General features: G+C 45.1%; 1 protein-coding gene across 10 annotated transcripts in view; it reads left to right on the forward strand.

The window, feature by feature from the left end:
* Positions 1-15,000, forward strand: part of hdac5 (histone deacetylase 5) — a 60,720-nt gene that overhangs the window by 38,869 nt on the left and 6,851 nt on the right. For 4 of the 10 annotated variants that reach the window (XM_048246424.1, XM_048246415.1, XM_048246417.1 and 1 more), the window contains exons 8-17: positions 1,509-1,628; positions 2,387-2,645; positions 3,224-3,429; positions 4,347-4,364; positions 6,798-7,088; positions 12,085-12,250; positions 12,756-12,889; positions 13,248-13,368; positions 14,328-14,377; positions 14,691-14,798. In XM_048246424.1, coding sequence (XP_048102381.1) covers positions 1,509-1,628; positions 2,387-2,645; positions 3,224-3,429; positions 4,347-4,364; positions 6,798-7,088; positions 12,085-12,250; positions 12,756-12,889; positions 13,248-13,368; positions 14,328-14,377; positions 14,691-14,798 — 1,473 coding nt within the window. The remainder of the gene's footprint in view (positions 1-1,508; positions 1,629-2,386; positions 2,646-3,223; positions 3,430-4,346; positions 4,365-6,797; positions 7,089-12,084; positions 12,251-12,755; positions 12,890-13,247; positions 13,369-14,327; positions 14,378-14,690; positions 14,799-15,000) is intronic. The other 6 variants (XM_048246420.1, XM_048246416.1, XM_048246421.1 and 3 more) reach the window with 6 other exon arrangements.

Consider the following 15,000-nt stretch of genomic DNA (forward strand, 5'->3'; position numbering starts at 1 on the left):
TCTGGAAGACTGGCAAGCATTTTGAACGCAGCCTCATCTCGCCGCCACACCATGGAAACAGTTACACTAGACGGCAGTGGGTTTTGCAGAAATCCTAGATGTTTTTGGTCAAGTTGACACGCTCGTGCCTCTCGTCACTGTGTTACTGTCACGCTGCCAGGCCCCAGCACAGATCTGTCTCCAAGCTCCACACATTCATTTGAAAGAACTATAGGCGTGAGGGGTGGGTATAGAGAGACTGGACGTGTTGTCGCAAATGAGCCGCTGACGTTAGTGGGATACATGCGAATATGGATGTATTGGGCAGACGTGACGCATGGCAGATCAAATTGACTTAAAAAAGTGATGTAAATCACTGTTAGGGGGTAGCGTCTGTTGAAAACGTTTTGGCTTTGTGGAGGTAGACGTTAAATTGTAGCCACCCAAAAATAGGCTAACACCATGACGTAATTGGATGGACATGGTGGAAATTCATTATAATTTTACTACAAGTGTGACTTAATATGGCCTCTCATTCTCCTCATCAGCGAGGTGCCCTGTGCTAATGACTTAATTGGAGACTCCGTTATGGACCGGCACATTTGGTGAAGTAATTTTACCATTCATGTGGTCACACCTCGATGCCTTTGAAAAAATGCGACACAGACTGCGGCATAATGGCATATACTGTAATAGCCGCTTCTCTGAAGTGCTTTTCCTCCGGCGCGCATTGGCTCCAAAACGTCCTCGCGAGAAAGTAGGGCATACACACACACACACGCACGCACACACACACACACACACACACACATAAAGAAATAAAAATGTAATGTTGGGGAGTCTTGGCAGTGAAATATGCTCGCTCATACACATCATTGCTTTCACTCTAGTGGATCGACAACGGCGATGATGATGACATAACGGCCACCTAGTTAGCTTGCGGTGCGCCGGCGTTAGTTCTCAGAAATAGCACTGCCGTTATGACTCTGAAATAGCGCGTGGAGTTCGTTATTGCGGCGCCGCTGCAGCTCGGCATCCAGCTGGCAAATTCACTAATGCGAAGAATAGAATGGTGACATCATTCTTCTTCCAAGTAGGGCAGTTCGCCACAAACACACTTTCTCCCCTCTCACTGTTTTTTCTGTCTCTCTTTCTTTCTCTCTCTCTCTCCCTCTCTCTTTCTCAGTCTCTCTCCATGTTTTATTTAATCGGTGATTCTGACTGGTGATTCAGTGCTAGAAGTTAGAAGGAAAACGTTTTTCAGGCAACACATGTGGACAGACCTAAACTGGACTGAACTGCAAAATGCATGTGTGTAATGTTTTAATGATATAGTATAGTTATGCTGTTTGTTCTATGTATTATGGGGGTTTAAACTTGGAGGCTCCTTCCTTGCCATCCCTTCACATCCATTCATCCCACTTCCTCTCTCCTTCTATGAATCTATCTATCTCTCTATCTCTCTCTCTCTCCCTCCCTCCCATCTCCCCTTTTCTTCCTATCCGTTTCTTTCTTGCCTCCTCCTGCAGCAGCTGCGCTCTCTCCACCAGTCTCTGAACGCGGACGGGACGGTGAGCCCCCTGACTCTCTACACGTCCCCCTCGCTCCCCAACATCTCTCTGGGCCTGCCTGCCAACTCGCACATCACGGTGAGTACCAGCCACACACCCCAGTGCCATTTTACACCCCACATCCAACTGCCCAGCCACACACTCTCCCTCTCTCCCTCCTCCTACACCCCACACCACAGTGCTTAGTGTCGTAACCCTACTCTAATGTCAGCTTAGTTTCTGTATGCAGTATGTTAGTCATTTACACTCCTTTTGTAGTCTCTTGAGTACTGAACACGTACCCTATATGGTCTGTGTAGGAAACTCTGGAGCGACTGAAATGTTCCCCTTATTCCCACATATTACTCGCTCTATTCTTCCTGCAAATTAACTCCCTCCAGCCCAACTGTATCTCCATTCCTTTTCACACTAAAGGCCCATTCACACCAAGAACGATAACGATAACGATAACTATAAATAAATATCGTTCTCATTAATATGAATGACGACGTTCACACATAAACTATAATGATAACGACATGAAGAACGATATCGTTGGGGATCACTTTGAGAGAGCGATTTTCAGAACGATAAAAAGTTAATAGCCAATCAGAACCCATCGAATTTCAACCATCACATTCATTAACACAAGGAGAAACTTTATTTATCGTTGTTCAGTGTGAACGCTTTTATTGTTCTGGTTATAGTTATCGTTATCGTTATAGTTCTTGGTGTGAATAGGCCTTAACACTGTAGCAGCAGTCTACATCCTCTGTCGTAACAAATACCTTGCATATGAGACAGTAATCACACCATTGTATGTTTGTGCCTTATTGTCACACTATTGCCCAATGTAGAGTGGGCTGACGTTTGCTGCTGACCTCCAGGCTTCCCAGAAGCTGCAGGAGGCGGAGCGACAGGCCCTACAGTCGCTACGTCAGGGCGGCGCGCTGACGGGGAAGTTTGTCAGCACCTCGTCACTGCCGGCGTGCCTGCCCCCGCCCGGAGCCCCCCACGACGCCGACGGCCCCCAGACCAACTCGCACTCGCACTCCTCGCTCCTGCAGCACGTGCTACTGCTGGAACAGGCGCGGCAGCAGAGCGCGCTGCTCGCAGGTACACACACACACAGGCACACACACACACACACACACACACACACACACACACACACACACACACACTGCCATCAGCAGAGTAGACTAAAAGTTTGGCATGCTATTTGGGTCAGAACTCTTTTAGTCCTCTCTAAGGATGGTCCAGATGATGTCTGTTTTATGTCCACTTTTATATGCGGCTGTAAAACGGTGCGACTCTCTGCAGATATAGATGACAGCGTTATGATCATCTAACTACTGCACCGGGAGTTGGCAGTGCTCAGACTCTTATGGGATTGTTATCTGACTTCATGGTGTAATAATCCCTCCTCTCACCACCTGCACTGAAATACCATAGAAAGAGAATACACTACAATGGCATCTTTATTGTGAAAAATACTCTCAGACTCACTTTAAAGTAAATGAATATTGAATTAGAAATACAACGCTGCTCAGTTACTCTGTAGATGAGATGGTTTATACTGACAATAGCATGCAAATATTGAGCTGTCTGCACAGCATCACCACGCTGCATAAACCTCTCGGAGGTCACTGAACGGCCATCGCTAAGGCTGTCTTCCTATCTTTTACCCACAGTGCCCATGTATGGCCAGTCGCCGTTGGTTACGGGCGAGCGGGTGTCCAATAACATGCGTACAGTGAACAAGCTGCCGCGGCACCGGCCCCTGAGCCGCACCCAGTCGGCGCCGCTGCCCCAGAGTCCACAGGCCCTCCAGCAGCTGGTCATGCAGCAGCAGCACCAGCACTTCTTGGAGAAGCAGAAACAGTACCAGCTCAACAAGGTAGACATATACACATACGCATACACACTTACACTTGCACAGCACAAGCATGAACACACACACACACACACACACACATGCGCATAAACACACACACAAGCATACATCCACAAACACACACACACACAAGCACACATGTCCAGACACACATAGATTAGACATGCATATACACATCAGGGGTGTAACGGTACACATATTCATACTAGACCGTTTCAGTCCAGGACTTTCGGTACGGCCCTAGTTCCTCTAGGATTGTGCCATGTTATGATTGCAACAATTAGCGCAAATTCAACTACCGGTAATCCCACACAAAAGTCTGGGCAACCTTGCAATTATTCCAACCACCGCTTTTCTGCAAATGTGACCAATTATTATAGTTCCCTAAGAAATATCACTCATCACAGCAGTCCCTCGCACAAAATGATTAGCCAGATGTCACCACACTCACTTCCTTGCTTTGTGTTGTGAAGATGCAGACATCTGTAACACAAACGCCAAACAAAATAATTGCATAATAAAGCAAAATACAGACATTAATTGTTCTGCTGACTTTAAGCCATTTAAGCTATTCAAAGTTATTATTCCTACTTTGAATAGGGCTAGTCACCAAGGCAAACGACTTGGATTAGATTGTTTGAGAATCCTGAGAATTTATTAGAGGTGGTTTGCAGCAGTATTCTGTTTTTAATTCTTATATATATATATATATATATATATATATATATATATATATATATATATATATATATATGTATATATAATATATATAATTATATTTTTTATATTTATTTATTTGTTTCATTAAAAATGTTATAGAACAAATATCAACTGTTGGTGTTTACAAACGTTCATAATAAACAACCAGCAATTTTATGTTGTCCATTTTTTCCTCTTACTGTACCGAAAATGAACTGAAGTGTGACTTCGAGACAGAGGTACGTACCGAGCCGTGATTATTGTGTACCGTTACACCCCTGATACACATGCACAACCATACCTGTACACATATGGATTATATACAAGTAATAACTTTACACTCACAGTAATGGAAGCAGAAACAATATTGCTTAACAAAGATAGGTGTACTCAGGAGGGGTGTTATGTCATCACACACACACACACACACACACACACACACACACACACACACACACACACACACACACATGCACACACACACACACATATACAAATAAACAGGCTATGCATTAGTCCTGACAAAATAATAATTTTGCCATAGTAATTGTACTAATGACACTTTAAACATAAGTCATTTAAGGAGGCCTGTTTAAATAGGTGGCCTTAAACACAGCAGCCTGTTTTTGCCATAATGAGGTGAGGCTCAGTGTACAGATGGTGGTCTGGAGGCAGCTGTCCCATCCACTACAGGGGAAATGGTTAGCACCGACCCCAAGTGGCCATGAGGAAGACTGATGGCCTTTTTCCTTTTCTGCTCGCAGCTGAGCGCAGATTTATCCTTTATTATCTTAAACTCTCGGTTTGCTCGCGAGGGGATGTGTTGCTGTGAGGCCGCAGCTGCACATGGTGGGGAACCCTGTGAGTGTAGATTTTCTAGATTTACTAGAGCCTTATTCTCTCAGAATAGACTGCAGACCACAGTGTGGGGTTTACAGTGGTGATGCCAGTTCACTATTAAATCGAATATAGAATTAGCAGTTGTTTGAAGAGTATCTTCTGAGATGCATGACAGGCAGTACTAGCTGCTAATAGCAATATAGCAATAAGCTGACAGCTCTAAGGCTGACAGGCAGTCTGGAAATCAACTATTAGTGTGAACTATTAGCAGCAGTCAGTTGGCAACTGAGATTTCCTTGGTACCATTTAGCTAGTGTGCCAGCCACAGCAGGCTGCCACCAATAAGTAGTGTCTGATTCAATCTGCTATTAAAAGAACATGCTATACCTTTTAGCTGTAGGGTAGCTAAAGGCTAACTATAGGAGACATATTATGACGCTAGCGCAGCGCAGTCATAAAGGAGCTGTCAAAAATTTGTAAAGGAGCTGTCAAAAAAAGACAACGGAACACCGGGGAACATGCAACACACTTGGTGGGCATGTTGCCCCACTAGGCTGATACAGAAAGTGTGAGCTTTTGGTCCTGTCACCGGGGGCTAACCCCCATCCATCCACAACCCGCCCCCCCCCCCCACACACACACACACACACACATTGGGCCCTGGAAAGCCGGGTAGGCCAAACGCCATTTTGGTGTAGTACCCCTCAGTAAAACTGAAAATGCACCAGGGTCATTCCACGTCAGTTCAATCAGGGCCCACGCACTTAGGTCTCAAAAAATTCTGAAAAAATTAACAGGTGTACCTATGTTACCCAAGAGACACACTGTAAAATTTCTCTTATGTAAGATCAATACTTTCCAAGATACAGCCAGTTTTACAGGGGGAGGAGGGTGTCGATTTTGTTCGGCCTTTTTGTCAAAGTTCACAAGCCCACAGCGCAAGAACTAAACCATGTAGGAGGCTCAAATTTTGCATGCTGGTACATAAATAGGAATAGTATGTAGCAAAATTGTCACGTTTGGTCTGGATAATCCTGCATGGTCATAGCTGTCCCTCAAAGTTGATACAAATTTTATTGGAGTTTTTGGCTGGGCTCTGTTTAAGCCTTCAGAAGACATATTTGTACTCAACATAGGCTCTTGATTTATTTTCCTTACTGAGATATGTAGAAACACTCTCACAAAAAGCAATGAACAGAAAATAAATCCCTTCAGGGTCTGAACAGCAGACCTCACAAGTCTGAAAAATCATTTTGGTTATCATTTTCAGAGCACCCAAACACCTTGTGGGAATATACAAAGATTGTTTAAATATGTTTTTCTTTATTCTCCATGATCCATTCTTTTTGAAAACACCAATTTGACTTGTCTTATGCAAATCTTTCTTTTTTATTTTTCACCCTGAACATGGGCAAAATGCCCCATTGACATCTATATGTCCGTCCAGGGAGAGCCATGCAATTTATTAAATTTATACATGTGTACAATGTACATCTAGTGACCCCCTCTTGGGTTTTGTCTTTTCACTTTCCAATCTATAGATGGTGGCATTGAGCCACAGACAAGCACCCTCACACACACTCATAAACTGTGTAAACACACACGGATGACAACTAAGCTAATTTCTCTAAATGTAAACACTGTTGAATAATTGCACACTTCCTCATCTCACCTTATTTTTTTCATAAACCCATTTGAGAAGACATCTACTTAAAATTGAAATAGCTTTTTTTGTCGATCCCCACAAGCTTTCTGTGACACTGTTTAGCTAGCTTTAGCTAGCATGCCACTGACAGCAGGCTGCAACCAATAGGCACCGTTTGTCCACTCAGATCCTCTCCAAGGGGGCGGAACTTCCCCGTCAGCCGCCCACTCACCCCGAGGAGACGGAGGAGGAGCTCACAGAGACGGCCGAGATGCTAGAGGAAGGCCGGGGCGAGGGGCCAGAACACACGCGTGAGCCGCGCCTCCAGAAGGACGGCTCAGGCGAAACGTCGCCGCCGTCGGAGCGCCTGCTGCCCCTGAAGGGAGAGAGCACCGAGAGCGACTTGGAGGAGGAGGACGACGAAGACGAGGCCATCGAGCTCAAGGAGTGCGACGACGATGGCACCCCCTATGGACAGGTAGGAGGAACTGCCACTCAGTTTTCTGTGTTGTCGCTGGCACCACAGAGTTTTTGTACCTTAAAATAATCTTTCCAAAATCGTTTCAGTGGTTCATCAACTTGGAACAGGGTGAACGGCACTTCTGCATTCGCTTTACGACCCTCTATCGGCTATACCTGCACTATGCAAGTTTGCCAAATCGGGTTGCGGATCTGTAGTTTGATGGAATGAGACATAAGAAACTACATATTTGACTTGCTTCTGATGTTGCAATACATCATACTTTCATAAAATCATGCAACATACTCTACATTGTCTGTGGACATCACTGTTTTCAAAGCTGGTGCTGGATAAACAAATAGTGCGCTTGCGACATAGGAAAAGTGCTTTGGTATTGCTTTAAATGCCACATATTTTTCCCTTTTCCCACAATTTTAAATCTTGCTTGTGGGATCCCTTGCTCTTGCACTTGCATTCTTAAGTCGTGGGGAGAGACTTGGTCCAGGTGAAATTGAGATGGTTTTATTCAATAAGCTTCCTTTCTCAACGTCATTAAAGAAAGATTTCTGAATGGATCATTCTTGTCTCACTGAATCACATTTCCAGACCTAGGCACCCAATAAACAAATGACTGGGTTTTGTTATTTCTGTGTTTTTTCATTGGTAGCCTTCCCAGATACCCAAATACTTGTGTTAGAGCCCTGAAAGGGTTCCATTTTCATAATATGTGACTTTTAAACCCAATGGTTTCAAGGGTAAATTAGATAGGTGAATAAGGCTGCTCTTTTATAAAGATGTCGAAAAAGAACATGTCAGAATGAATTAATTGATGGAATACAAGTTAATTGCAGGAAGTCTGGAAAGAGTCAGTTATCACAGCATGGGCTGAGCTTAAAAGCTGGAAATGGAGAAATGGAGAAAAAATGACTTCCAGGGCCACTTTTATTCAAAATGGCAACATCTTTATGGCATTAGTTCCATCATGTTTCAGGCACAGGTCATAAAACTATAGGAGCAGATTATAGAGGAGGTAGCAAATTGCCATTTCATTTGTTTTCATCTGCAATCAGACTGAAGTATTACTGAGGTTTGCACAAGTATCTCAAGTGCTTCCTCCACAAGCTTTAAATGGATCTTCTGTTCTTCAGCTCATGATGATGGTCCCTGAAATAAAGCCATCATACTCCACACAATGCATTTCTAATAAGATCAGTTGTGCAACTCTCCACTTGCCCAAGTACATAACTTACTCCAGCACATAAAATTGAGTGTTGAAGGTCGAACTGAATGACCCCATTCTGCCTGTCTGCCATGCTCTGGAACACTCCACTTCGGAACAGAACATTCCAGAAAGGCTCTAGCGGTAAGCCACTGCATCTTTGGTGGAGACCTACTTTTTTTGCCCACTTGGTGAAGATTCTACCGATGCTGTGGAATTTTGTTTCTGTTCTTGTTTTTGTACTTTATTCAAGTTTTGTTTTTTCTGATGTTGATTTTGTGAAACGATGAGGTCATGAGATGAGTTGCTGGAAAATGGTGGGTGTCCTTCTCACAGTGAGTGTGTATGAGATGGGGGAAAGAAAGTGTGAGAGAGAGAGAGAGAGAGAGAGAGAGAGAGAGAGAGAGAGAGATTTCATACACACAAAAAAACTCTGAACTTAGACAAAAACAGAATGTGAGCAAATGCTTTCATATCCACCCACTGAGTGAGTCATCATGAGTTAGCCCATGTTGGTGGAATACAGCGGCGAAGCGACGGCTCTTGAGAATGAATGGGCTGCAGTCTGCATCACAAAACAGCCAACCAGCCGCATCGCATGAGTACCCCTGTGCTCAAAGTGTTCCTGGTGGACTGAAAAAGGAATAAAAAAACAACTTTAATCAGAAGGTTAATTCAGTTTATTTTGGTCATGTTTTCCGGGCTAAATTGGAAGAAGTGTGTTGTTGTTTCCGTTGATTGGCATATCTAACAGGATATTGACTCAACCATCGCATCTTTGTGTGTTAAGTCTCTGTTTAGAGCATTCACTAGTACTCTGTAAAGTTATTGGGCTACCACACAAGAAAATGAGATGATTAAGACTGATCAATGAAGGAATTACTATGAGGAAGAGGAAGTATTCACATTGATGCTGTGTGTGTGTGTGTGTGTGTGTGTGTGTGTTTGTGTGTGTGTGTGTGTAGAATTTGCATTCAGACATTCAGCCAGTGAGCTTCCTGCTCAAGCTGAGATCATTGAGAAAGATTCTGTCAAAGAGCAGCACATTGGAATTCAGGCGGCATCCAGCTTTCTCTCACTGGGACAAGCACACACACACACACACACACACACACAGTCTCCTCCCCCAATGTCCTCCGTGCTTTTACCCCTCTTATTTTGGTGAATGGACTCGTCTCTGACTCATCTCTCCTTGGTGATTCATCCCACACTCCTCACCTCTTCTCTGCATCTCTCTCTCTCCTCCAGTTTTTTTCTAGCTACAGCCCTCTGTCTCCATTGTTGCAGTACCCCCCTGCTCATTCCCTCCTCCTTTCTCTCACACTCTCTCCACCTGTCTGTCTCTCTCTCTCTCTCTCTCTCTCTCTCTCTTTCTCTCTCTCTTTCTCTCTCTCTCTCTCTTTCTCTATCCTTTCTAGTTTTTTTATAGCTACAGCATCCTCCTGTTTCCCTTCTTGCAGTACCCCCCTGCTCATTCCCTACCTCTCTCTCTCTCTCCTTCCCTCTCTCTCCCACTGTCTCTCTCCTTCCCTCTCTCTCCCACTTTCTCTCTCTCTCTGTCTCTCTCCTTCACTGACTGACTCACTATCTCTCTCTCTCCTGCTCTTCATCCCACGCCTTCCTCGCAGTGCACTTTACACCCAATCAAATCTCATTGGGAATAGCAGCTTCTATTGGTGTGTGTGTGTGTGTGTGTGTGTGTGTGTGTGTGTGTGTGTGTGTGTGTGTGTGTGTGTGTGTGTGTGTTTGCAGGAAATTGATGAAGGGGAGGGGGGGCATAGAGAGGACATAATCAAAAACATCTCAGACTCAGAATTTAGCAGAAGTTACCCCAGTCATCCTTCCTCATTCCCTCTCTTTCCATTTTCTTTCCTTCCATCCATTCTTTTCTCCTCTTCTTGCTTCTCTTCTTCTCTTCTTCTCCTCTCCCCCCTGTGCACACCACACAGACACCCTACGCCCTGTGTCAGTGTGTACGCGTGCTTCAGTGTGTGTGTGTGTGTGTGTGTGTGTGTGTGTGTGTGTGTGTGTGTGTGCGTGCACACCCCTGCTCCACTTGTCTTGAATACAAATGGCTTGTGCATCCATGCTGTGAATAGAGGACAGAGGTGGGAGAGGATATGCTGCAGCATCTCGAATGAACAAGAGATCAGGACATGGTGGAAGGCACAGTGTGTGTGTGTGTGTGTGTGTGTGTGTGTGTGTGTGCGTTCACGCACAATTAATGTGCTAACTAATATCACATCAAGTAATTGGAGGTGCTCCACATTGTATCTCTCTCTCTCTCTCTTCTCTCTCTGTCCCTTCTTCCTTTACTCTTTCTCTCTGACTTCCATGGCATGTGTTATTTTTTCCAAACATGCAAGGCCCGGCCAAGCCATCCGTTCATCTCCCTCCCTCTCTCCCTTCTTTTTCTGCTTGACAGAGAGCAGACCTCTGTCTTTCCCTCCCTCTTTTTGGTGTGTGTGTGTGTGTGTGTGTGTGTGTGTTTACTGCCGGGGATGTGTAAAGTAGCTTTTTGGCGGGCCTTGCTACAGCTTCTCCCCTTTGCCTGCCCTTTTGAGGGTTGAATGAGGGATGGGTACACACACACACACACACACACACACACACACACACCAAACTTAGTCACACATGCACACACACACACAAACACTCACACACGCACACGCACACACACAGACTCACACAAACACTCAAACACACAAATGCATATTGCCTGCCCTTTTGAGGGCTGAATATGGGATACATTTACACACACACACACACACACACACACACACACACACACACACACACACACACACACCCTCACACACACACACATGCACACACAACCACAAGCTGCCAACCCTTTTGAGGGCTGGATGAGTCCACATAAGCACACACACACACGCACACACACACACACACACACGCGCGCACGCCACACACACACACACACACACACACACACACACACACACACACACACACACACACACACACACACACACACACACACACATTCTGCCTTTTGAAAGTTGGTTGTGTGCACACGTGCTCTGTGGTCTTTGTTTAGAGTGTTCTGTTTATTCGGTTCAGGGCTTAATTTAGCTCCACTGTGCTGATCTGTTTCTCTTTCTCCTGTCCCCTCCATCTCTGTGTGTACTCCCTCCCTCTCTCTTCTCTGGCTCTTCCCTCCCTCCCTCTCTCTCTTCTCTGGCTCTTCCCTCCCTCCCTCTCTCTTCTCTGGCTCTTCCCTCCCTCCCTCTCTCTTCTCTGGCTCTTCCCTCTCTCCCTCTCTCCCTCTGCTGCTTTGTGGGGATGTTTTTTTCCTCATCACCCCTTACAGGTCAACTCTTACCTTGTGCATTTCTGATTGTTTTTGTGGAACTTTTATGAGCGACAGAAATACTCTTTGTGAATGAAACATTCAGTCGTGTTGACACTGTTATTAGTTAACAGGTTAACTCATTAACTTTTCATTAATCACACTGCTGTGGTCAAGGTTTAATTTTAACAGCAACGTGTGAATGTGTGAGCAGGTTTTTTTTTTTTATCAAGACCTTGTTCCGCTTTCCATTTCACTCATTCTTCAGTGCTTACAACACTTTCAATAGCTGGAGATTTTTGAGATATGGAGATACAACTTTAATTGTATCTAACGTTAATCTTTAATGATAAAGGTTGGTTTCAGGAAGCTTAATAAACCTGACATAAGACTGTAAATGTAAAAATAAGTCTAACAAGTGTCTTTATAATCTTTTTCTAACAAGTGTCTTAATAATCTTCATTTTTATTCTTTCTCTGCAGTTTTCAGACCAACATCACATTCAGCAGCTCAATGTGTTCCAGGCCTCTCTCTCCATCACTGGCATGCCCCACAGACCCCTGGGAAGGGCCCAGTCCTCCCCGGCCAGTGCCAGTCTTAAGGGTACCCCAATGGCAGAAGTCCCCATTAAGCACCTCTTCACTACAGGTAGCCAACACTACACATGGAACTAGAACTTCATCTAGAGCTTCATCATTCAAATTTGTCTGAGTGGATTTTTGTAGAATTGCATGTATCAAATGGAGTCGCTATTTCTCCTCAGATGACTGGCTAGTAGATTGTCCATTTTCCAGAGCAATGTTGACTCTATCTCTCTGTCTGTCTGAGTCTATCTGTCTGTCTCTGTCTGTCCATGAATCCATCCTTGTCTTGTCTCTGTCTGTCTGTCTGTCTGTCTGTCTGTCAGTCAAAGTATTACTTTGCCCCCCCCCGATCTTTCTGGTTAACGGCTATATAGACCCTTTCCAGAGAAAGAGAGTTCCATTATCAGCATCATAGTTGGCCCCACAAAGCTTCCGTTTTAACATTCCATATGTTATCTTAATGCAGAGGAAGTAGATTGGGGCCCAAATAGAACGTTCAAGCATTGTTTTTGTTTTTATTGTTGAAAGGGTCCATATATTAATCCTTCTTCACTCTCTCTATGTGGCAGGGCTGGTGTACGACACGCTGATGCTGAAGCACCAGTGCATGTGTGGCAACACCCACATCCACCCGGAGCACGCGGGCCGCATCCAGAGCGTGTGGTCCCGGCTGCAAGAGACCGGGCTGCTGGGCCGCTGTGAGGTGAGACTGCGCCCCCCACTGCCCCGGAGGACCATCTGCAGCCTCTCCGCACTCTAGCTCTGGAGAGTGCTGTGTGTGGTTGCAATGAAACGTCCACATGCAGTGCCTTCGCTCTGATGACAAACTGACAAAACTCAGGGAAAAGTCCTTTGTATGATTTGGGCTTGTTCTCGTAGAAGAAAAATATCACACAAAAACTTCTGTTTAGCTCATCAATGGTGCCACTACTGCCATCAAGCTCAACCAGTTTGTAGAGATCACTCTGAAACAAGTGGCAGTTTCTCTCCCAGATGACAATGTTGTGTTGTGTTGTGTTTGTTTGTTTTGTTTATTTGTTTGTTTGTTTGTTTGTTCGCAGAGGATCCGGGGCAGGAAGGCCACGCTAGATGAGATTCAGACAGTTCACTCAGAGTATCACACTCTCCTCTACGGAACCAGTCCTCTGAACAGGCAGAAGCTAGACAGCAAGAAGCTCTTAGGTGAGAACAAAGCCATATGCACATATACGCCATCGATTCATTTACCAATATTAGGAATTGCGAAGAATTTCAATTGCATTTTATTTTGTATTATTCATGTATGGGTCGTATTTTGTATGTGCAAAAACTGCGTAGCTCAACCTGTTCTGAGACATCATTTATTAGCAGTAGCATTGGTGCAAAGCAGGGCTTTTAGCATAGTGTGTCGTGGTCTGTGTCTGTGGTCTGTGGGATAGACCTGCTACGACACAGATAATGTTTTTTTTAGGACCAAGAGCCCCCTACACACACACACACACGCACATACACACACACACACACACACACACACACACACACACACGCACGCACGCACATACACACACACACACACACACACACACACACACACACACTGCCTTCTGCCTTATATCCCCCATCCCTCCTCCTGAGTCGGTCGGTGAGTGTGACTCACCGACCGTGTGACGTGTGTGTGTGGGGAGAGGGGGGAGGTCAAGATAGAGGGATTCTCAGGAGGATGGCACCACAGGGGGGTGGGGGAGACTGCAGGTAGGCATGGCTGTGAAGACGTCAGGGTGTGCATCAGAAGTGAGTCGTGGCTTCAGTCATTCCCCAGTCTCTAGTTATCACACCCCTTACCTATCCGGTATGGGTGCATATCTCTGAATATAGGCAGACATTGCCCCATAGTCTCAAGGCCTCTTCTGTCTCTTCAAAAGTGAACCTCAATGGGGGTAAAGGGTAACAATTTAAAGATTTAAGGCATTTCTGTGTCAGTGCCATTGGGCATTGCACATGGTTGTTGAGAACTGTTGCACCATCTCCTAGTGATAGGAACACACACTGTTGTAGCTCTACAATTTCAGTCACTAGCCACTCAAACAGTGAGTTCTTTGTAAAGTGAAGTGCTTGATTGCTGTGAATTTGTCACTGATGGAACATGTGTGTTTTCTCTGCAGGGCCAATGAGTCAAAAAATGTACGCCATGTTGCCCTGTGGAGGCATCGGGGTGAGTTGACCTCTTTCCTGTTGTTTTCCACATCCATCCATCCATCCATCCATCCTTCCTCCTCCATACAGCTCATCCACCTTTCCCCACAGAAACTGATAGAGCCACTTCTCTGAAGTCTATTTAGAAATCTACTTGATACAACGTGTCATTGTTATCTGTATCCAGTCAGAAATGCATTGATCACTGATGAAATTGGTCATGGTGACTGTAGTCTTGTTGGTGATGGTGTTCACTATGTAATGATGAGAGAGAGAGAGAGAGAGATGAGAAAGAGTGCAGCAGTGCTTGATGTGTCTGATGCTCACTGCAGGTGGACAGCGATACAGTCTGGAACGAGATGCACTCCTCTGGGGCAGTCCGCATGGCTGTGGGCTGCGTCATTGAGCTGGCCTTCAAGGTTGCCGCCGGAGAACTCAAGGTGAGACACGGCACACACACACACACACACACACACACACACACACACACACACACACCAACACACAAACACACAAACACACACACACACACACACACACACACACACACACACACACACACATATTTTGCCACTCCCTCAGTATAGAGAATACACTGTGACCAAAATGTCTGTCTCTAACTTTTGCAACATTGTCTCTTCT

Source organism: Alosa alosa, chromosome 6 (assembly GCF_017589495.1).
Source record: "Alosa alosa isolate M-15738 ecotype Scorff River chromosome 6, AALO_Geno_1.1, whole genome shotgun sequence".
Lineage (NCBI taxonomy): Eukaryota > Metazoa > Chordata > Actinopteri > Clupeiformes > Clupeidae > Alosa > Alosa alosa.